Source organism: Equus asinus, chromosome 20 (assembly GCF_041296235.1).
Source record: "Equus asinus isolate D_3611 breed Donkey chromosome 20, EquAss-T2T_v2, whole genome shotgun sequence".
In the NCBI taxonomy this organism is placed as follows: domain Eukaryota; kingdom Metazoa; phylum Chordata; class Mammalia; order Perissodactyla; family Equidae; genus Equus; species Equus asinus.
The window spans coordinates 92889067-92911747 of NC_091809.1; the positions used below are offsets into that span (position 1 = coordinate 92889067).

At 45.1% G+C, this 22681-nt stretch overlaps 1 protein-coding gene across 17 annotated transcripts in view; it reads right to left on the bottom strand.

The window, feature by feature from the left end:
* DENND2B (DENN domain containing 2B) overlaps positions 1 to 22681 on the bottom strand; it is a 151158-nt gene that overhangs the window by 54542 nt on the left and 73935 nt on the right. The window contains exons 1-2 of one of the 17 annotated variants that reach the window (XM_070491031.1): positions 22465 to 22566; positions 20705 to 21089 (exon numbers count right to left, since the gene is read on the bottom strand). The exons of 13 other annotated variants lie outside the window; for them this stretch is intronic. Coding sequence is in view for 1 of the 4 variants with exons in the window: in XM_014844220.3 (XP_014699706.1) it covers positions 8877 to 8899 (23 nt within the window). In the remaining 3 variants the exon portion in view is untranslated. Of the gene's footprint in view, positions 1 to 8876; positions 8938 to 20704; positions 21172 to 22464; positions 22567 to 22681 lie in introns of those variants that run through there. 3 more of the 17 variants (XM_014844223.3, XM_070491035.1, XM_014844220.3) reach the window with 3 other exon arrangements.

Consider the following 22681-nt stretch of genomic DNA (forward strand, 5'->3'; position numbering starts at 1 on the left):
TTATGAACTATCATATTTTTTCTAATACTCATTAAAATAAAATTAATATACATTAAAGTATTTAAGCACTTACAAAGTGAAAAATATCCGTTCATGTACCATATACAGCTAGCTAATATATCACTATCTTTTAGGGAACATTACTTTATGCTAAAATAATGAGGGCTGGCCCCATGGCCGAGTGGTTAAGTTCACGCACTTTGCTGCAGGCGGCCCAGTGTTTCGTTGGTTCGAATCCTGAGCGCGGACATGGCAGTGCTCATCAGGCCACACTGAGGCAGCATCCCGCATGCCGCAACTAGAAGGACTCACAACGGAGAATATACAACTATGTACCAGGGGGCTTTGGGGAGAAGAAGGAAAACAATAAAATCTGTAAAATAAATAAATAAAATAATGAAAGGAAGAAAAAGGTTAAAACTTAAAGGTATACTCAGGAGGAAGTAAAATTATTTCTTATTTGCAGATGGTATGATCTTGTATGTGGAAAATCCTAAGGATACTGCTAAAAAACTCTTAAATGAATATATAAAGTCAAGCAAGTTTGCAGCATACAGAGTAATATTTTTTTCCTTCTGCTTTTTCTCCTCGAATCCCCCCAGTACACAGTTGTATATTTCTTAGTTGTGAGTCCTTCTAGTTGTGGTACGTGGGATGCTGCCTCAGCATGGCCTGACGAGTGGTGCTATGTCTGCACTCAGGATCCGAACTAGCAAAACCCTGGGTCGCCGAAGCGGAGCACACAAACTTAACCACTCAGCCAGAGGGCTGGCCCCACAGAGTAATATTTTTAAAAATCAATTTTATTTCTACACACTAGCAATGAACAATCTGAAAATGAAATCAAGAAAAACAATTCCATTGACAATAGCTGCAAAAAGAACAAAATACTTAGGAATAAATTTAACAAAAGAAGTGCAAGACTTGTATACTGTAAACTACAAAACATCATTGAAAGAGATTAAAGAAGATGTAAATAAACGGAAAGACATCCCATGTTCATGGATCAGAAAACTCAAAATTGTTCAGATGGCAATATTGCCCAAATTGATCTACAGATTGAACAGAATACTCATCAACTACAGAAATTGACAAGCTGATCCTAAAATTTTATGGCATTGCAAGGGACTTGAAATAGCCAAAACAATCTTGAAAAAGAAGAGTAAAGTTGAAGGTTTGGACTTACCAATTTCAAAACATACTACAAAGCCACAGTAATCAAGACAAAGTATACAGATATGAGAATAGAGATCAGTGGAATAGAATTGGGAGTCCAGAGATAAACACATCAATTTATGGTCAATTGATTTTCAACAAGGATGCCAAGACAATTCAATAGGAAAAGAAGAGTCTTTTCAACAAATGGTGCTAGGATAACTGGATATTCATATGCAAATAAATAAAGTAGGGCCCTTACTTCATACCATACAAAAAAGTTAAGTAAAAATGAATCATAAACCTAAATGTAATTACGAGCTAAAACTACAAGCAAAGCATAGAAGAAAGCACAGAGATAAATCTTTGTAACAATAGCTTAGGCAATGGTTTCCTAGATATGACACCAAAAGCTCAAGCAACAAAAGAAAATAAAGACAGGGGCTGGCCTGGTGGCGCAGCGGTTATGTGATACATTCCGCTTTGGCAGCGTGGGGTTTGATGGTTCAGATCCCCAGCATGGACCTATGGCACCGCTTATCAAGCCATGCTGTGGCAGGCATCCCACATATAAAATAGAGGAAGATGGTCACAGATGTTAGCTCAGGGCCGATCTTCCTCAGCAAAAAGAGGAGGATTGGTGGTGGAAGTTAGCTCAGGGCTAATCTTCCTCAAAAAAAAAAGAAAAGAAAGACATAAACTATATTATATCAAAATAAAAACTTTTGTGCTGTGAAAAATATCATCAAGAAAGGAAAGATGCCCACAGACTGGGAGAAATTATTTGCAAATCATCTATCTGCTAAGGAACTTATATCCAGAATATATAAAGGACTCTTACAACTCAATACGAAAAACACAAATAACCCAATTAAAAAGTAGACAAGGGATTTAAATAGACATTTCCCCAAAGATATAAAATTGGCCAATAAGCACATGAAACAATGCTTAACATCACTAATCATTAGGGAGATATAAATCAAAACCACAATGAGGTATTACCTCACATCTACTAGGATGGGTATAATAAAAAAAATCAGATGAAAACAAGTGCCAGTGAGGCTGTGGAGAAAAGGGAAACTTCATTCATTGCTTTTGGAGATAAAAAATGGCACAGCCACTTTGGAAAACAGTTTGGCAGTTCCTTAAAAAGTTATACACAGGGGGGCTGGCCCCGTGGCCGAGTGGTTAAGTTCGCGCGCTCCGCTGCAGGCGGCCCAGTGTTTCGTCGGTTCGAATCCTGGGCGCGGACATGGCACTGCTCGTCAGACCACGCTGAGGCAGCGTCCCACATGCCACAACTAGAGGAACCCACAACGAAGAATACACAACTATGTACTGGGGGGCTTTAGGGAGAAAAAAATAAAAATAAAATCTTTAAAAAAAAAAAAAAAAAAGTTATACACAGGGTAACCATATGACCCAGCATGATCCATTCCGGGGTATATATCCAAGAGAAAAGAAAACTTCATGTCCACACAAATACTTGTACATAAATGTTCATAACAGCATTATTCATAATTGCCAAAACGAGGAAACAAACCAAATGTTCTCATCAACGATGAGAGCATAAAGAAAATGTGGTATATTCATAAAATGGGATATTTTTCAGATATAAAAAGGAATGAAGTACTGACACATTCTATAACATGGATGAATCCTGATGCTTTTTTATGAAATGTACAGAATAGGCAAATCTATAGAGACAGAAAGCAATTAGTGGATGCCTACGGTTGAGCTGAGGGTGGCAGAATGGGGAGTGGCTGCTATCAGTATGGGATTTCTTTTTAGGGTAAAAAAAAACTTCTGGAATTAGATGGTGATGATGGTTTCACAACTCTGTCAATATATTAAAAACAACTGAATTGTACTCTTTATATGGGTGAATTTTATGTTACATGAATTATATCCCAATATAGATTTAAAACTTAAGAGTAAAAGAAGCTTTTAAGTGCCTTGGAGAGTAGATATGAGAGACAACACAACTGATATACCAAGCGTATTTCCAGCGTGAATGGTGCACTCTGGCCTGGGCTAACAGCACCTTCATGGAAGCTGAACAGTTCACGGAGAGTAGTTCTCTCACTCTGACTGGCATTCTTCTTACACTGACCAATATGAAGTATTTTTGGATATGAAAGTTGAACATATTTATGGCCACTAATGACCTTAAGCCTGGAGATGGAGGCCATCTTATTTATTACCTTTGTGCAAATAAATGATTGGTCTCGAAGACAAAAATAAGCCAAACTCTAATTCCTGATATCAGGTATAGTTGTTTCCTAATTTCAACATGAAATGCACCACCTCTAATTTCTTTAACTTCGTGGGAGCTCTCAGGGCTGTGGTTTTGGTGATGGTGGGAGTGAGTGGAGTGGGAGGTGGAAAGGGAGGAAGCAGCTAGCAGGCATAAGGGCGATTATGCGATGGTGACAGCAACGAAACAGCCTACCAAGGTGATACTACAGATGCTTTTGGAAAAAAGAAAACACCACTAAGCCTCACTTTTATTCTTCTCAAAGTGAGAAAAGCCTTCCCTACCTGTTGGGGGGAAAAATATCTTTATAAACTTAAGTATACAGCTAATGCTAGCGAGGAGGAGGAGGAGAATGAGGAGGAGAAGGATTGCCACCAGTGCATCTATGCACACCGACTCTGGTGAGACATGCTTTACCTGCACCAGCCCAGTGCCAAGTTAAGTGATTTGCATATGGGTGTGTGTGCAACAGAAAGAAGGGAGAGAAGAGGCAGCCCTTGGAAGATTTCCCAGGCCAGTGCTCAGAATCCTCAGGGAGCACAGTGCTACAAGAAATCAACTTGCTAAGCATCAGCTTTCAATTGTGCCCATGGTAACAACGGTCACAATAACCATCGTAACCCATCAAAACAACACTGGACACGCTCTAGCATCTCCAGGGCAGGCCCACTGGGAAAGGGCAGAAGATTAAAGACCATAAACTGAAATATACTAAAAGAACAGGATGAAAAACATATTCTTTCTTTTCCTGAATTTCTGGTCTAAAGAGAGTGGACCCACTGCCCTGAAATGCTATTATGTAGTTGAATATGAGAACACAGAGCCAACTTAGTAAGAAGGAAAAATGTAAATGACTCTTACATTTGCTTGGGCCAAGAAGAAAAATCCTGTGAAGATGTAACCAAGAGAGGAGTGGATCAAAATGGCTACCAGGCCCATGGCAGGGACCTTTCGTCGCACTTTGGCAAGAGCACAGCTGCTATTCTCAGGAGTGGGCTAGGAGTTAAGGCATCTTGGGCAGGCACTGCTGAAAACACCAGAAGAGCCCACCAAGTGAGAAGAACAGAGATGCCAACTCACCATCCTCCCTCCCACCTGCTCTCTCTAGGCCAGCTCTCTCAGGGTCAGGGAACAACTAGCGGCCAGAGGAACTGGGGACCAGGCTAACCCTTTACACCTGAAGCTCAACCTTGAGCACTCTGCATGGCTGGCTTCCTGGGGGACCCTGCTTCTCCCCTGGCCCTAAGAGCAACGACAGGCTTTCATCTATGCTTTCAGCCTGATTCCTTGGCTCGTCTAGCTGCAAGGTGAGAAGGCTCCCAAGCAGAGGAAATACCCTCTGGGAATGGAGCAGAGAAGCAAGGAGGACAACAGGTTGTTTCGTTAGTTCCTAAGCCCCTCAACGGCAAAGTCCAGATAGAAACTGCATGTTTGGAAAATGAAACTGTTCAATTAGCATCTACCACCAGTCACGAGTTGCTCAAAAAGCCAGCTCTGACAAATTACAGACAACTATCAGAAAAGAAGAGTTACAATCCAGAGAAAGGAATGTAATAAGGTACCACTACAATTTTTCTATAAACTCTGCACTGAGACAGAGACCACAGTCCCACGTACTTGAGGTGCATAGGAAAAATGCCTGACTTGGAGTCGGATAACTAAGTCCAACCCTGACTCTAACAACTGCTATTTAAGTGACATTGCACAGGTGAGTCTCAAAGACTCAACTTTCTCACTATATGAGCAATAACAATAACATGACTATCTCACATGATTTTCATGTCTGGCACACAGAAGCTTAATAAGTGGTTTTTCTTCCAGAGCATGCTTCTCTAGGTATCTGGAAGGCAACCTCTCCGGTCCTGAGCTTGAGGCATTTTTCGGACTCTCCACCACTGCCATTCAATCCATTTTCTATGCTAGGCACTGTGCAAGGTACGAGGATATAAAAACGGACACACACGTTCCTGCCCTGGAGGAGCGAACTTTAAAGGGAGAAAAGCCATGTAAAAAGTGGACTCCAGGAAGGCCTCATAGAGAGGCGACATTTGAAGTAAGCCTTACCCTGCTTGAGACCCACAGTAAGAGGATCTAAGGAAAAGCAAAGGCACATTTATTACGAGACATGCTGCCAGATTCTTTATATAATTCTAATAGCTAAAGTTAGGAGTCTTCACATGTATTAAATCATTTAACCCTTGTAACAACCCTATGAAGCAGGTACTATTATTATTTACACATTACTGAGGAAACCAAGGCATAGAGCAGTTAAACAGCTTGCCGTAAGCTACACAGCTACAAAGTGGCAAGGCAGGAATTTGAGCCCAGGTGGCTTGCACCAGGGCCCCAGCTCTGAGCCAGGACTCTGTATGGCCTCCAATTATCTTCTAATTCAGCTCTTACCATTCTTCATGGTAATGATAACACAGACTCATTTTTCCAATCAGGAAATGTAGTTTCAGAGAGATCAAACGATTGGTCCAAGATCATGCACCCACTGAAGGAACAGAGCAAGAAGGTGAACTCAGCTCTGTCTGACTCCACTGTCCACCTACTTTCCTTAACATCGATGGGGGTACTTGTTAAAAATGCAGAGCCCCAGGCTCCACTTCCTCAATGGGAAACTCAATGGGGATGAGGCCTAGGAATTTGCATGCACTTTAGCCTAGTCTTATATACCAGTAAGTGTGAAAACGTGTCCTGTAACATGCTCTCTGAGGACTTGGAAAGGTATGAAAGGTCACCACTAACCATGTGCCCAAGAGTTTGCCCAGCTGTGAGCATATAAGAGATGGACATTCAGTCCCTCTTCTTCCTCCCATCACTCAGCTTCTTCCACTCCACACAGAACCACGGACCCTCAGTGACAAAGGAGCAGGTACATCACTGGATCCAGCGAGCGCATTATCAACGTCTCCTCTAGACAGTGTCCTCAGTCTGTGCGGGTGCTCAGTTGTTGTTTCTCGAAACCACTCCTCCTGCCACCTATCTCTAGTAGCCAACAACCACTTTCCTCACTTTCTCTTCATTTGCAAACTCCTGGGAAAAAGAGTTTATACCCGAAGACATAAACCGGTAGCTTACAAGGTCAAAAATATGCCTCATTTGGCTTTCCTTTTATTTTTAAAAAATTTGAATTAGTTACAAATATTTAAAAAATTGGGTGAGCACAAATAAAAATTCAGATTCTGGCTTCTCTTGAAAAATTAGAAAATTTGCCATCACTGTCTGCGTTTCTATATGGCAAGAGTTGGCCAGACCTGAGTCTAGTGGCCTATGCAGATGTAGCACGTTCTCTCTAATTTACTACTGTCCCTCCCCACCCAATGCCTACAGCGGGGCAGCTTTACTCAGCTCTCTGCCCTGACTCCCAGTCTGCAGGTGATTGCTCAGCCCTAGCCTGTGGCCCAGCAGGAAAGGGTTAGGAGTACTGCACTGGAAGCAGTCACTCAAAGCCTCCTGGACGGCTGGCCGGAGCAGTGTAGGAAAGAAGAGCGTATTCTTGTGCAGGCACCATCTCTTGGCCGCTTGCAACCTCCCATCTGTTCCCCTCACTGTCACTGGAGAAAAGACCCTCTGGAAGGCTCCCTCCTTTTGCTCTTGCTCAGGACAGCCTTTACCTTGCAACTCTCTCTCCAGCTCCCTTAGTGTCCCCTCTCCCTACAATCCAATCCCATCACCCAATCCAGATACTCCCAAGGTCCAAGAAAGGACCCCTAGAGCTCAGTCTCTGAAGGGGAGCTCCTTCTGAGGGATGCCCAGTCTCTAAGAATGAACCTTCCTATCCTAGAGCAAAACACTGTTTCCTCTTGTTTAGGTGACATTTCTAAATGTCTACTTGGTACTTTTCCACAGGCCTAATTGTGGACGTGACAGTATGCCTTGTCCCTAAGGAAGGAGACATTTGAACCCTGAGAGTGATGAGGAACAGATGCAAGCATTTGGGGGGAAGCCTCCCATTCTGCTGGAGTTAACGTCGCCTTTGAGAGGAGACACGAACACTGCCAAGCATCTGCTTTACTTGTCCAGGTAAGAAGTCGAGACACTGACAAAGGAAATCTCTAAACCACATGAGAGAATTCCACTGATAACTACATTCCACTAATCTCTTAAGCAGTCTCTCATGTGGAAGTAATAGCTTAGGAAGCAGCCCTAGGAAAGGAAATGGTGGGAAAGGGAACTGAGCTGCGTGTGTGCCCTGAGAACCTGGTTACAGCCCAGAGACTGTACAGCTCTGTACAGCTGTAGTCTGACTGCCCCAAGGTCAACCTACCTACTCACCCTGCTGAGGGAGCACCTACTCAGACCCTCTACCTTCTCACTGACTCCCTCCTGCAACCTTTCCTCCTCCCTAGTCCCTGGCCGAGAAGAGAAGGAACAGACTGGCAACTCCCCCAGAGGAGGGCCTAGGTCTTTAATCTCTTCCTCCAAGAGTAGCAGCAACCAATATGGCACTGCAAGCTTCAGGAGGGCCGCCATTAGAATGAGTTCCTTTAAGTATCTGAACCAGAGTTCTCAAGAGTGTGGGCGTTCGTCTTCCTTTCTCTCCTGCAGGTGTCCCTGGGTTGGGCTGAGATGGGAAGGACTTTGTTTACCTTTCATAGCTCTGCCAGGACCAACAGATCCAGGCCTTGCTGTAGCAGCTCACCGGCACAGCCGCTCTGTTCTTTGTCACTTCCAGGAAGTTGAGCCAACCCCCTGGTCTCCTGACATCCTGGCACCCTCTGTCCCCACGTGGCTGAGAAAGCTGCAGGCAGTGATAGCTAGTTCTCCATTTTTTGAACAATCCTCAGTACTTTTTTGCAGAGAGTTCTGCACATAAAAGGTGCTCAAACAAATGTTAATTGACTTGTTAACTGATGACAAAAGAGGGCCCCCAAGGAGTCTAAGGCAAGGATTACAAAGGGCCCTAGAAATTCTACCACTGGCCAGGTCCTTCAAGGTGCACTTGTTTTCCAAAAGTCACAGTTGCTATAAAACCGATGAAAGGGAGTTTCCCAACTGTAGCTGCCACCCAGTCGGACCGTCAATAGCAGGCATTGCCCTCCCACCCCTTAGCCAATGCTGTCTACTTCAGGGCTTACAATCTCCTCACAAGCGTCTCTATTATCTTCCAGGACCTGCTGCACTAACAGGTCCTCATCCAGCAGACCCAGGAGGAGAGGCCGTTCCTGGGAAACTTGCCCTCATCTCATTCACCCTAGCTTTCTCCTCCCTCATCCCTCTTTTCCTCGCCTCCTTTCCTGATTCATTTCTCACTGCTTATCTGCCCACAACCTTGTCTTTGGCTCTGCTGTGCCTAAAAACAAGGGATTACAAGGGAAAGGGGAAAAAGTGGGCTCAGACTTTGGGTGGGCAGGCATCAAAAGCTTTAGAAAGGGAGACAGGAAGGATTTTCTCAAGTCTATCCCATAATTCCCTCCAGAACACCAGACCCCTTTTCTCCGTCACTACGTCTACATACCTCGTACCTTGGATCTTTTCCATTCCAGCCCCAGGTTCTGGGATTCTAGGTCCAGAAAACCCTTCAAGCAAAAATGATGAGGGGATTACAAGCCTGGTCAAGTGGAGAGAAACCAGATTTGCTTTGCTGAAAAGTCGGAAGAATTGCTGGGTGTTTTTACACGTCCCTATGAGGCTGAAATCCTCTTCAACTAGCCAAAGGAAAAGATGATTTTTTGTTGTTGTTATTGTTGAATAATAATCAGAAAAAAATTAAGCTCTCTTTCCATCTCTTCACTCTCCACTTATCACTCCCACATCCTCTTTCCCAACCCTCCTCCTCAAAGAGGACTTGAAGTTTGGATTTTCAACCTCAACCATTTTCAGTCCCTTTTCCTGCCAGATGGTCCTTCTCCACTTCAGTACAGATTCTGTGGAGGTTTGAAGCTGGGTTTAAATGTTTCCTGAAAGTCTAAAATGGGGTGAGGGCTTATTAGGCAATCCCAGGCCAAAGGGAATCTGGTTGCTTCCAAGATAGTTTTAAAAACCTAGACACGGCTGTTTTTGCCAGTCTGGAAACTCAGCGTCTCAGCAAGTGGCTTACCCCAGCTCTGCCCAGATGACGGAGCCCACTCTGTCCGATGACATGCCAGCACTTGGAAGAAGAAAGTAGAATGGAGGCTTGCCGTACAAAGAGCCCAGGTCCTGGGAGCTAACCACCGCCCTCTTTCACTTTGGCAAGAACCACCTGGTGGGTCCCGTAACCATGGTGAAGATTCAAAGGCCACAGACCTACCTCGCACCAGTGCCTTCCCTCTGGCCAGCCACAACAGATCAGTTGCCATTTCCTGCACATGCCAGGAATGTTCATGCCTCCAGCTTTTGTTCAACCCGTTCCTTCTATCTTGATGTCCTCTACTCCCATTCTTTCTTAAATATCCAGTTCAAATGTCAACTTCTTTCCAATGCCTTTCCTGATCCTAAATCTTGACTTTATTCTCACCCCTCCCAAGCTCTCTCATCTAGTTGAACTCAACCTAACTGATGGTGAGATATCTCGCCTGCTCTAGAAAAACACACCACCCACAAGCCGACTTTCTCAGAAGAGGACTGGGAAAGAGTAAGGGCTAAAGGGATGAGGCAAGTCTCAATACCTCTGTTTTCCTTATACCTCTGTTTTCCTGTCTGTAGCACATGGAGAATACCCCACAGGAAGACCAATGAGAAGCCATCTAGAAAACAGAGGGCACTCGGAGGCAAGAAAGAACACATTTGAGTCTCTGGGCCAAGGGTTTAGCTCTCCCCAACTATCAAGCCTTAAAACCTCTTCCCTTGTCCTCTTTTAGCTGAGTTTGCTTCCTATTTCACTGAGAAAACAGAAACAACCAGAACAAACCCTCCATTAGCTATCACCACCAGCATCAGTGCAGATCTTATCATTTCTCTGCTCAAAACCCGGACATGGCTCCCAATCACTCAAAGTAACAGCCAAAATCTTTACAGTGACTTACAAGGCCCTTCATCACCTGGGTCCCTGTGACATCTCTGACCTCATTTCAACTACTCTTTCCCCTTACTCTTTCCACATCAGCCACACAGTCTCCTTCTTATTCCCTCAAACACAAGAGGCACATTCCTACCGCAGGGCCTTCACACCTGCTGTACCCTGTAACTGGAATGTACTCCCTGTGAGAGAGCCTGCTCCCTTCTCTCCCAGGTCTTTGGTCAGATGCCACCTTCTTAGTGAGGCCTTCCCTGACCATACTATAAAAAATTACTATTAAAAAAACTTCCTCCACCTGCTACCCCTCAGCACTCCTCGTCCCCCTTTTCTGTTTTACTCTTCTCTACAGCATTTATCACCATCTAACACACTCCTTTTCTTTTCTACTTATTTATTATGTTTATATATAAGTTCTACCAGGTAAGGGATTTTTGTGTTTTGTTCACAGTCTTTGGTGCCTAGCATAGTCCCTGGCACACAGTAGGCCCTCAATAAATATTTTCTGAATGAAAACACATTTGCCACAACCTCAGAGCGGCCCTCCCTGGACAGGGTGAGTGGCTTCAGGATCCATTATCCAGGCTCATCTTCCAACCCCACCAGCCTTTCCAGTTCAGAGTTAGACCTACCTGCTGCAATCACATCCACTCAGAAGATTCAAAAGGGAGCCATACCACCCAAAAGACTGGGAGCCCTGAGCACCCAAAAGATTCAGGGCAGGAGTGGCTTCAGCCCAAGAACTCAACTGAAATGTTCTGTGCAAAGATTACAATGACTTTCCTATTGTAAAATGCAAGAGTCTTTTCTCTAGGGCTTAATGAATTACAGGACCTTCCTTTCCTGACGCCTACTATTTTGGACACTACCTATCAGCCCTCTCTGAAGCACCGTAATGTGGTTAACTCTCAATCTGGAGCACACGCCCTGGGGGTAGCATTTCACAACCTGCCTGGAAGATCTTCATACTCAGCAAAAAGGGGCACAGGTTAAGAAAGGTCGGGAAATACTGTCGGAGAAGTAGAGAAGGAAGACAGGTGGTGGGTGCCTAAAGCTTTCATTTGTTTACTTACACGAACCCTTCGAGGTCATCTTCCGAGCCAGATCCCCATACACCTACGCTATACTCTGATCCTTGCCCTTGAGCAGCTCCCCATCCTGACTGAGACAGGCAAGCAAAGAAAAGATCCTGGTACAATGTAACAAAGGCTGTGATAGAAGCATGAACATAGAGTTCCAGAAGCAAGGAGAAAGACATCTAATCAAGTGGACAGGGAGAGCTTCTGAAGGAGACAAGAAGTAACACTGGGCTGCAGTGGCATAGTAGTTAAGTTCACATGCTCCACTTTGGCAGCCCAGAGTTTGTGGGTTCAGATCCCCAGCATGGACCTACACATCAGTCATCAAGCCATGCTGTGAAGGCGTCCCACATACAAAATAGAGGAAGATGGGCACAGATGTTAGCTCAGGGCCAATCTTCCTCTCCAAAAGAAAAAACAAGAAGTAACACTGGGCTGAATCTTGCAGGACTTGTAGAAGATAAAGAAGGCAGAAGAAGAACATTGCAAGCAGAAGAAAAACCATTAGCAAAAGCCAAGGAGTCCTTGGAGCAAGCTGAGATTTCCTGAACAGGACACAAAAAGCGATAACCATAATGGAAAACACTGATAAATTAGACTGAATTAAATAAGAACTCTGTTCATAAAAAAATGTCATTTAGAGAGTGAAAAAGGAACCTACAGAGTGGGTACAAAGGTTACTGGGCTCAGCAGATTTAGGAACATTAGATATATAGAGCAAAGTTATCAAGAAATAGAGCAACTCAAACTGCAGATCTTGGCCAGATCATTAAGGTTGAATTTCCCTTTGGAGAAAAGCCCTTTGCTGTTTAATTCTGGAAGGTAGTAGAAGAAAGTACATGTATACAGCCAAGCTCTGCTAGTTCTCTGCATGCATTTATCTCATTTAACCTAGTGGTCTTTATCTCTATTTTATGGGTGAAGAAACTGAGGCTCAGGTTAAGTAATTTGCCCAGAGTTTCACAGTAAAAGCAGCAGATCCCAGAGTCTAGAGAGGTTGGCAGTGAGCTCTATAAGTGACACGAGCATATCAGTCCTTCGGTCTCTGTCGTTATTTCACGTCAGGAAGCCATCCTCCATCCCAAGTATACCCCTGCAGCCCACCTCTATCTGGAGAGAGTTAGAAAAGGATATTGGTAGAGGTCTCATGCCTGACCCCCAAATTCTTGGTGTTAAAACCCCACTTTTCTTGAAGCCATCTAGTTCAGAGGGCCCTGAATCAATACAAAATAACTCTAAGAGACGTTGCTTTCCTGCTGTTCTTCGGGCCTTTTCTCCTCATTCTTCTTCCCCACTAAGGAACAGAGACACTCACAAACACAGACCCTGGTCAAAGAAAGGCCTTCTCCTAACAATGCAGTCCTGCTGGAGCTGAAAGTGAAGGTAAAGGGAGTCTGTCCATCCATCTGTCCAACTTCTTTAAGGGTCACGATGGGGGCAGAATTTGCCTCTTTTTCCTCCTTTAAGCAAACCAAGTGCTCCTTGGCAATCGCAGTCTGTGGTTCTCAAACTGTGTGCTGAGTTGCCCTAGAGCACTGCAGTTAACCCACAGGGATGCTGCAAGATACTCTAAATTTTTGAGGAAAACAAACCAATCCTCAACATTTGTTGGACACCCCACAAGTTCACAGTTTTAACATTAGATTGCACTATATTCTTTTTGATGATGTCATTTCTTTGTGAAGCTGAGTTTACTGCAGCTGCTGTGATAAAAAGCAAGTACCGCGTGAAAAGCGGTATGGAACAGGAAATGAGGATGGCAGTATTCAATCTGATTCCAAGATGTGAGATGTTGTGCAGTGCCCAACACATCCAATTAGTAATTGTGGTTATTTAAGAATGAGATAAAAATATTTTTCCTTTCAATTTATGTGTATAATTTTTTCAAATGGCTACTAGTTGTTGGATATAAGCACTTATTAAATTGTTTAGACCTGAATACTTAAAAAAATGAAACTTACATATTTCTTTTGACCTATGAGCACTGTGAAAAAATTTACTGAAACACTAAGGGCCCGTGAAGTGAGAAAGTTTGGGAACCTCTGCAGCAGGTGTTTCTAAGTCTCTGTGTCAAGGAGCCAAGAAGGAGTTCCAAGGACAGGCCTAACCCCGCCCCAGAGGCAGGCACGCAGCAAGCACTCAGGCCTACGGACGGGACACTCGGGCTTCCCACAGCAGCTGACAGAACATCTGCCCCTCTGCCTGAAGAGAAGTGGCTGCAGACCACCTCCCTATGGCCCAGACGCTGTGCACATCTGTGTCAGTTTCACCTCGGGCTCCCAGGCTCCTCCCAGGATCTCCTCTGAATCCCCTCCTTGAAAAGCTCTATTCAGCACCGACCTCATGAATAAAACCTAAAGCCAGCCCAGAAGCCAGCCAGCCGGCAGGGGACTTCCACACTTGGGTAATGTCCACAAACCAAACCATTAATCCACAGAGGGAGGGAGCGATGGGAATCTGGGAGAGGGCTTCCACTGACAGCCCATCCACTGAAAGGCCAACTGGGTTTTTTGGGTGAAGACTTGCATGAAAATAACTCCTTTGTGCCCAAGGGGTTTCTTGCCTGATAAACTCCCTCCCTCTATTCTTCCCTTAAGTCATAATCCTCTGTTGGTGACATCACAGCTGTTGATACAACAGCCAACTGGTGTGATGTCACAAGACTCGACTTTTGTCATTTTTGGTAGGGGGTGGGGGTAGAGAATGTGACAAAGGGCTGAAACCAGAATAAAGTTATAGAACTGGAATTTGCTTTTTCATGCTAATTTCCCTGGTAATGAAGGGCAGTGACTCAGAAAAGGAAAGGCAAGCCACTGGCAGCAAGGCTATGTGTAGATTCTTCTATACCGAGGGAGAGGGGCAGGGCAGGGGTAAGGAGCAGGGATGGAGGTTGGGGTGAGGAGAGGTGGTAGGGGGCAGGAGTAAGGGGTGGGGGCGAGGGCAGAAAGGAGACAAAAGAAAGGAGTTTCAATTCTAGGATTAGCCAAATATGAAGACATTCTCAGTCTGGCCAAGTCCAGGACCTTCTCTTTCCATCATCCATTGTCTGAGCCCAGCGTAAGCGGAGAAAAGCTGAAATGTAGGAAAGGCTCCAGGCTGGAACATTCCCTGGAAATTAATGTTTGGGATATGGTTTTGAGTTCTGGACTCCACACTGTCAGAGGGGCAGACTCAGTTTGGACTGTGTCCTGAGGATAGTGACCAGGATGGAGAGGGCACTCAGAGGCATGTCACAGGAGAAATGACTAAAGGAACTGAGAATGTTTACCCTGGAGAAGAGAAGGCTCTAGATGGGGGAGGCTGATAATTGCTTTGAGAATTGTGAGAGGCTCTCATGTGAAAAAGGAATTAAATGTGTTTTCTATGGTCCCTCGAAGAGATCTAAGACAAAGAGAATATCCAGAACGGCCAAAATGAGGGGGGACTTTTTATTCTTAAATTCCAATTAGAGACTATAAATCTTTTTAATTCCTTACTTCTCAGTTACAGACTATGCTCTTGAGGACAAAGACTGTCTTGTTCACTATAGTATATCCCAGAACTTAAAGTAAGTGGCATATAGTAGGAGTTTATTAATATTTGTCAAATAAATGAACAAATGAAGCCATGACAATGGTCTGCTGCAGTTGCTGGTGTTTACAGGGACTCACTCATTCCGTTAGTAATTGCTAAATCCCCACCACATGGCACTCACTCAGTTAAGATGCTGAGGATACAACAGCAAAAAAAAAAAAAAAGAGGGAGACACCCCCTACTCCCTGCTTTGTAGATTAGCAAGGGTAGCATGTAAGGTCCCTTCCAATATTGAGATTCCTTGGCTCTTAGAGTTGACTAAAAAATTTAAAACTGAGAGGAAAGAAGACCCCAAAAGCCATAGAGCAACCCTACCTACCACCACCACTACTACTACGTACAAGGCTGGAAATCTAGAGCAAACCAATGAAGCCGGGTACCTGAGGGTTACTGTAGGTAATAAACCAATTTGCTATTTTTCCTGTTTAACTTGAGGGGTGACTCAGGGGTCTAGAGGATTTGTGAGTTTGTTTTGCAGAAGACAGACAATGCCATCGGGGAGGTTGCGATCACCATCAAGATCACGGAATGGCTGGCCCTCAGCAGCCACTGACACCCAGAAGTCAGATTGCCCAGGGGTTTAACGGGAGTAACCCCTTTGTTTCCCCAAAGCTCCTCCTGCCAAGCTCCGTAGCTCTATAAAACCCCCTGCTTTCTGCTCTTGGGGAGGCAGATTTGAGCGACCCCAGACTCCCACCTATTCATTTTGGCCAATTCAAATAAATCTTTCTCCACCTCCAACCACCAGTGGCTCAGTGTTTGGCTTGCTGGGCACCAGGCACTCGAATGGAGATTAGGTGGTTCGGTATCACTGAGACTGCCTTTTCAGCTGGGGAGAGGCCTCATGCCGAGAGGGCACTGTGCTGGACCAGACCAGACCAGAGCAACCAGACTGGGCGTTTATCAAGGCCCCGCTCCACCACCACCAGACAAAGCAGGCTCCTATGTGAACCTGGGCTCACTCAGCCCCGCAATAAATAAGTATGGTCCAGTTAGGTAAAATGAGGTATTTCAGATACCTGCCTTTCTCCCAAGGAACTTAAAATTTCCCCATCAGCCTCAGGCAATTTTCATGCCACCAGCCATCGGAAGGACAACACAGTTACGGCAGAGCAATTTTCAAAGAAATAATTCTAAGATCTTCTTTGCCTAGGTTGTAGTAGGACTACAGGCTTGTTTCCAACTGCGGAGGGCAGGAGAGTGTAACTACAGGTAATGAAGCAGATTGAACAGTAGCGATACACAAGATGCCAGACGTGATCCTCTCCAAGGTAGTCCTTAGAGGTCTGAACATTTATTCCAATATAGTCTCAAATCTTCTGAAATTCCTGTCTGGAAACTGCCCTCAGAGACGGTGGAACACTATTTGAATTTTCTCTGAAGCAAAATCTCCATCCTTCAAGGTGCTACCTCATTCAGAGATGTATAACCAAAAAAAGGTACAAAGTAAAGAAAAGCATCTTAGGTCAGAATAAGTAGTAACTGTCCAGTATGCTGGAGAGCCTTGACATCAAAGGGGATGTATATCGAGACTGTCCCAAATTTCCACTTTTTAGAATATAGCAGTCGTTATTCACTTTGAGGTCACAGAGCCCTTTGAGTACCTAATAAACCCCAAAATTTCCACAGAAAATTTATAAGAACATAAATTTCTGTCTACCGTTTTAGGGGGTTCACAAGCTCCCAAAATGCCTCCATAGACTCATTTTAAGAATCCCTGTCCTAACCTATTTTTACCTTCCCCATAGAGGCACAGATAATTCTGAATGGACATCTACAGAGCTCAGCAGACATGCCAACGCTGGGCACTGGGAAAGGCTCACTTGCAACAACACACCCTGCTTCCCTGAGTCCTTGCAGCACTACGTCTCAAACTTGGATTTACAAACAACTACCCATCATGGGCCTTCAGGAGTGTTAGAAATAGCTAAATCCAACAATATTACACTCACAAATGCCAAGGGTCCTGAGACTCAAATGTGCTATTTTCTAATGCGGTTTGTATATTGGTGCTGGAGATAATTCCCCAAGAGGAATCAAGTCTGCTATCAGGGAACCACACTGGTTTGGCCGTGTAAGTGTAGACATAAAGAGCAAGCTATGGTCACAGCATCTATTTTCTCCCTTTCCCGAAGCCTCCAGTCCCCCTGTGGGGAGCATGGGGAATATGCCTCCTCCCCTCCTCTGGGCCAGCTGGCGTGCTCACCAAGCAGCTCCCAACATACTAAAAGCCACCCAAGTCACATCTGACTCATACCATCACTCTTTGTAATGAGGTATGACATGTATCTAAGCTTTTGTATATTTTCATATTTGTAGCCTACAATTAGGCATTTTTGAGGGATGTAGCTGACTGGTGGTTCTGTTCGGTGACCTATAATTATTCACACAGGCATGATGGCCAATCCAGGCAACTGTCAGGCTGGAGGCACTATGAGCTCAGACCTAATAAAGGAGGCTACTTGGCTCTTAGGAGGTCCAGAGAATACTGGTTAGCAACGGGGCCTCAGAAGGGCCACACTGCTCTTCCTTGCCTGCACACAGAGACACTCCCGCTTCTGTCCCCTTCACCCTACTTCCTCATCTACTGCCTGGCTCAGCACAGCTCACTCCCAAGCCCAAGTGTTGGGACATCTGTGGGCCCAGAGCCCACAAAAATGGACCACTTTGTTGGACCCAGTCTCTGTTAACAAGGCAATAGCCACGTAAGGCAACTTCTAGAACTCCCCACAAATTTCCCACCTGAAGAAAAAGGGGTCACACTCACTGGCCCATAGAATCCTACAGTCCACTGCTGTCCAGCTGGACTGTGGGAGCTGAGATGGGCCTCCTCTCTGAACCAGCCTCTCTGCCACCAGTTTCAGTGGCCTCACTGCTCCCAAGGGTCCAATAGAGCAATTCCCCCCATGCAAATGCCCACTACCCTGCTTCCCCACTACTTCCCTGGATAGGAGGGAAGGGGTGGTTTGCACTAAAGATCCATCCCTAGTGACATTTCACATACATACTTGGCTCCAACAAAAACCGGTTCCTTGATTCTTAAATGGCAGCTCAAATCTTGATTCTAAATATAATCAAAGATACAGCCACTAGCCAGCTCAGTGCAGCTGTGAAAGACAGTTGTGACCCACTCATCAAGTATGAGCCCAACATCTAAACCACAATTACTTTGCAAGTTCCCCTTCTTCCCAAATACTGACTCCAAAGCGGTTGAGAGTGCTTTATACTTTACAAAAACACTTTCACATGTTATCTCATTTTACCAAACAAGTCCAGGAGCCTAAACGCAACAGGCATTTTCTCTATTTTACAAAGAAGGAAACTGAGGCTCTGGGAGGCTGTCTTGCCCCAAAGTCACTCAACTAGTAACTGCAGAACCACATCTAGAACTACTTTGTAGCCATGTGACCTCAGTTCTTATGTCAGCAATTAATAGTAGCTACCTCACAGGGCTTACTGTAAGGATAAATGGGCTAATATACGAAATGATGTCTGGTCCATAGTAAAGACTATGTTATTATTGTTGTTATTATTAAAAGTACTATTACCACCACCACCCAGAATCCCCAATTCCAAATCTATAGAGCTCTTTCCTCTCCATCCTGCTGCAGCTTTGCAAAGATTACTCAGGAAGTAGTTTCATCTAACCTTGAGTGAGTCTAGCCCCAATCTCTGTAATTTGCCTGTGGAACCTAGAACTCAATGTTCTATCTTACCACTCCACAAACTTGTCTATACTTCTGTGTGCACACGTGTACACACACATACTACCTTTTCTGCAAGTCTATCTGCTGGCCTTTGATGTCAATTATGCTATGTGAGCCACCATTCTGTGGCTTGCCCTGCCTGCAATACTCAACTTTCACTTATATCCAACTCTTCATTCATTCATTCAGTTCTTTCCTTTAACAATCATTTAATGAGTACCTACTCTTTACCAACCGCTGTACTAGGTACTGGAGGAGATATTCCTTGCCCTCCAAACACACCAAATGAGAAGTGCAGAAGAGTGGAGGCACAAGGGGAGTGATAGCACAGAGGTACCAGAAAATAACTGTCTGATGGCAGCACAATAGACTTCAGAGAGGGCGATGCTAACGAGTATAGACAGCAGGGCCGACTGGAGTTTTCTCAGCAGACAAAAGGAGAGAAGAACATTCCAAGCTGAGGGAACAGCATTTACACAGGGATACAAGGCAGAATCATACAGAGTAAGACAATCTCCTCCTGACAGCATGGAGGGGCTGTGTGTGTGTATGACAGAGAGAGAGAGAGAAAGAGAGAACCAGAGACAGAGATAGAAAGAAAGACAGAGAGAGACAAACACAGAGAGACAGAGACAGAGAGACCACAAAAAGCGAAGAGAGAAAAATTAGGTGGGGGGTAAGCCCACACCGCCTAGGGGTGGCAGGCAGCTGGGACAACAACATCACGTCTGCCTTTCCATGGACTGAGTGGCAGTCTCGACTCCCTGGCTATGCTTACAGCGTATCAATTTTAAATGTAAAATCCTTTAACAACTGTTTTCTCTCTCTTTCCGTCTCCTCTTCTTCTAAAGAAGAGCTGTTTATCCCTATTCTCATTTCTACCCCGCTCTGAGCCCTGAGTTTTGGTGCCAATGCTTTTACACAAATCCAGCTTCACGTCCTGAGTGAAATATAATTTCATAGGAATGTAATTCTGGAATGATCTCATTGAAAAAGCACATCCAGCAAAGGCCATGAGCAAACTTCGGGCCAGCCCATTCACACCCAGAGCCAAGAAGATTGCAGACCCCTTTCCCTTAAATGGAGAGTGTGCCTGGGGCCCAAAGCAAAGCACACCAGCTGCCCACGGATATTATCCTGCCCACAGTCAGCCTGCCTGCTTGCAGACCCAGGCTTGGGTTCAGAGAGGCAACCACCTCAAACCAGTCTGCACCAGGCAAAGACTGACTCAAGGGAACATCCAAGCAAACAGGTCTCACCACAGAGATACTCCCTATGTCCCTAGGTAGGGCTCTGGCTCCAGGTCACAAAAAACCAACTGAAGCTATTAACACTCCCTTGTCACAGCCCCATCAGACAAAAGAATGTCCAGAAGCCAAGCTGCTAAGCATCTTCCCCACAGCTACCAGCTTTTCCTAACTCTCTGAAACTCACTTGCTATCCAACTCTACTGAGAGAGTCAGAAAGTAGCGTGTTTGACTCTGAAAAGTAGATGTCAAAGCCAGGTCTAGCCTAGTCCAGCAGAGTTGAGACAGAGTGGAACTGGGAAAGAAATGATATATCTGATGGACTTTCAAAAATCCTAGCTGAAAAATCACCAAGTTGGAATCTTTGGAAAAAATGTCCTCACTCCAAATCTGTGCCCCACCCCCAATGAATCTTTATAAAATAGACCAGAAGAGTAGGAAAAAATTAATGGCTTGTGGCCTCTACAGGAACTCTCCATACTATCTTTGCAACTTTAAAACTATTCTGCAATAACAAGTTTATTGAAAGTAATGGCTTGTCATGGTTTCCTCTATAAGGAATAACAGGAAAAGAGCTGTCTTGGGCATGAATTCCAACTCTGCCTCCACTAGCTGTGAAATCGTGCATAAGCTAGCTAACCTCTCTAAGCTTCAGTTTCCTCATCTATAAAATGGAGATGACAGTTCCAACCACAAAATGCTGCTGTGTAGATTAAATAAGGTATTGCGTGCAAAGGACTTACCACTGCCAAATGTGCTTTCTTTCCGGACAGTAGCAGTTTCTCCGCTCAACCAGCCTTCACCTTGGGTTCTTGGCAACTGCAGGTGAGGCCCTACCTCCACTCCACAGCCCTACGTGTCTTTGGGATTTACAGCCTCTTCCACATAACGGCATTACACTTTAAGCCCACAGTAATCACCCAAAAGGCTGAAGGCGGCCTTTACAGCGAGTTCCAACTAGTGAAAGCACACCTTTGTTGACAGAAACATGTTCTTCTCCTTCCTGCTTTCCCTTCCTCCAATAGGATCCAATGTCACTGCCATGAGCTGAATCACTTTCCTGAGGTTCGCAGGGGTCAACCAGAAGGAAAGCCAGAGCTGGGCTTCCAGTACAACTGGCTGTCCACACTGTGGGGTAGGCAGGGGAAGTGTGCACCCAAAGCTGCCAAAAAGGCTTCTTTACCCTTGGCAGCACTACTATCACCTACCACCACTAGCCATCACCACTACCACCCACACTCCCCCCCGCACCCACCTTGGCCCCACATGCAGCTGGGCTGATAAACTGCAAATCCATCGAGTCAATGGACACAGTAAGATCCGCAAAGGCTGATCCCCAAGAAACAAGCTCCAAGGCTGGGCATAATATCACCCTCAAGCCCTGGAGCCAGACTCTCGAGCCTCAGCCAGCCTGACACTTGGCTCCATGACATGTTATCCATTTCTCCTCTAGGAAGACTGAGGCTAGGGGACAGTGAACAAGTGAGTGGACAGGGGCCCCACCCTGGTCTTATAAGTGGATGTGCTGGAGGACAACTAAAGAATCAGACGAAGAAAGGTACGACTCTGATATCATACTATCTCCTTCAAAATCACTCACAAAGATATCAGATCCTTAAAAAAACTCTCCTAAACCAAAGGAGAAGTCCGATCTCACCCTGAAAATTTAGTGTCCAAATAAGGGAGCAGGCAGTGCTAGAACAGTTAGCCTGTTCCAACTCTGAGAAGCCCTGTGAGAGCAGCAGTTCCCAGGCTTAGGATTCCACTGACAGGTTGTAACCCCTCGAAGCACTAATGGGCACATTCTAGAGGCTAATTTCTCTGACCTTCCAGATGGCTGGATTGGGGACACACCCCAGCTGAGGCCCAAGGACATTAGTTCCTGGCAGGGAGTATGCAAAGGCTCAGCAGCCCAGCTGAGCCAGATAACAGCCCCAGCTCAGCGGCTTCAAGGACAAGTTTTGGGAAGCAGAGCCCAGGAAGATGACCTTGAAGCCATTTCTTATTTAACCAAGTAAGAGCCAAATATAACCAAATATGAAGAAGCTAACTATGTCATCTTCTGTGCAATTTTTCTCCAGCTCATTGTCTCATACCTGGTTTACCACCATGGTCTCTGATTAAATATAGAGCACTTTATCGAGTGCAAGCCCATGGGAAGCACTAAACAAATGTGAAGTATTTCTACCTTTATTCTTCCCTCTCCAGTCCTCCCTGCTCATAAATGACACTCTAAACATCCTGGAACATCAATATCATCATGTCATTCCTCTGGACTCCTTAACTACCAGTCACACCAGATCCAGATTCCCCCAGTTCCTCCAGAACCTTGTCAAACGCTACCAACCAATCTTGCTTCTCTCTTCTTCCTTCCTCCTCTTCAATATCCTCCACCCAACCACCACACCCTCCATTCCTCTCCACACAAAGACACACAGACTTGCACAGAAACAGACACACACACACACTTCTCTCTCCAGGCAGGACACTTCCTGCTGCAAACCTGTCCATTTCTGCCTCCATGTTTTTGAGCTCAAACCATTTCCAGTCTAGAGTACTCTCCTTCCTCTCTGCTTATCCAAATCCCAACCGTGCGTCAAGGCTCAGTCTAAGGCCCCTCTTTAGCTTAGGTTGGGAAAACATTTGATCCACAAACAATGACTAAGCACTTCTTCTCTGCCAAGCACTAGGCCAGACACTGAGGACACAGTAAGGAAAAC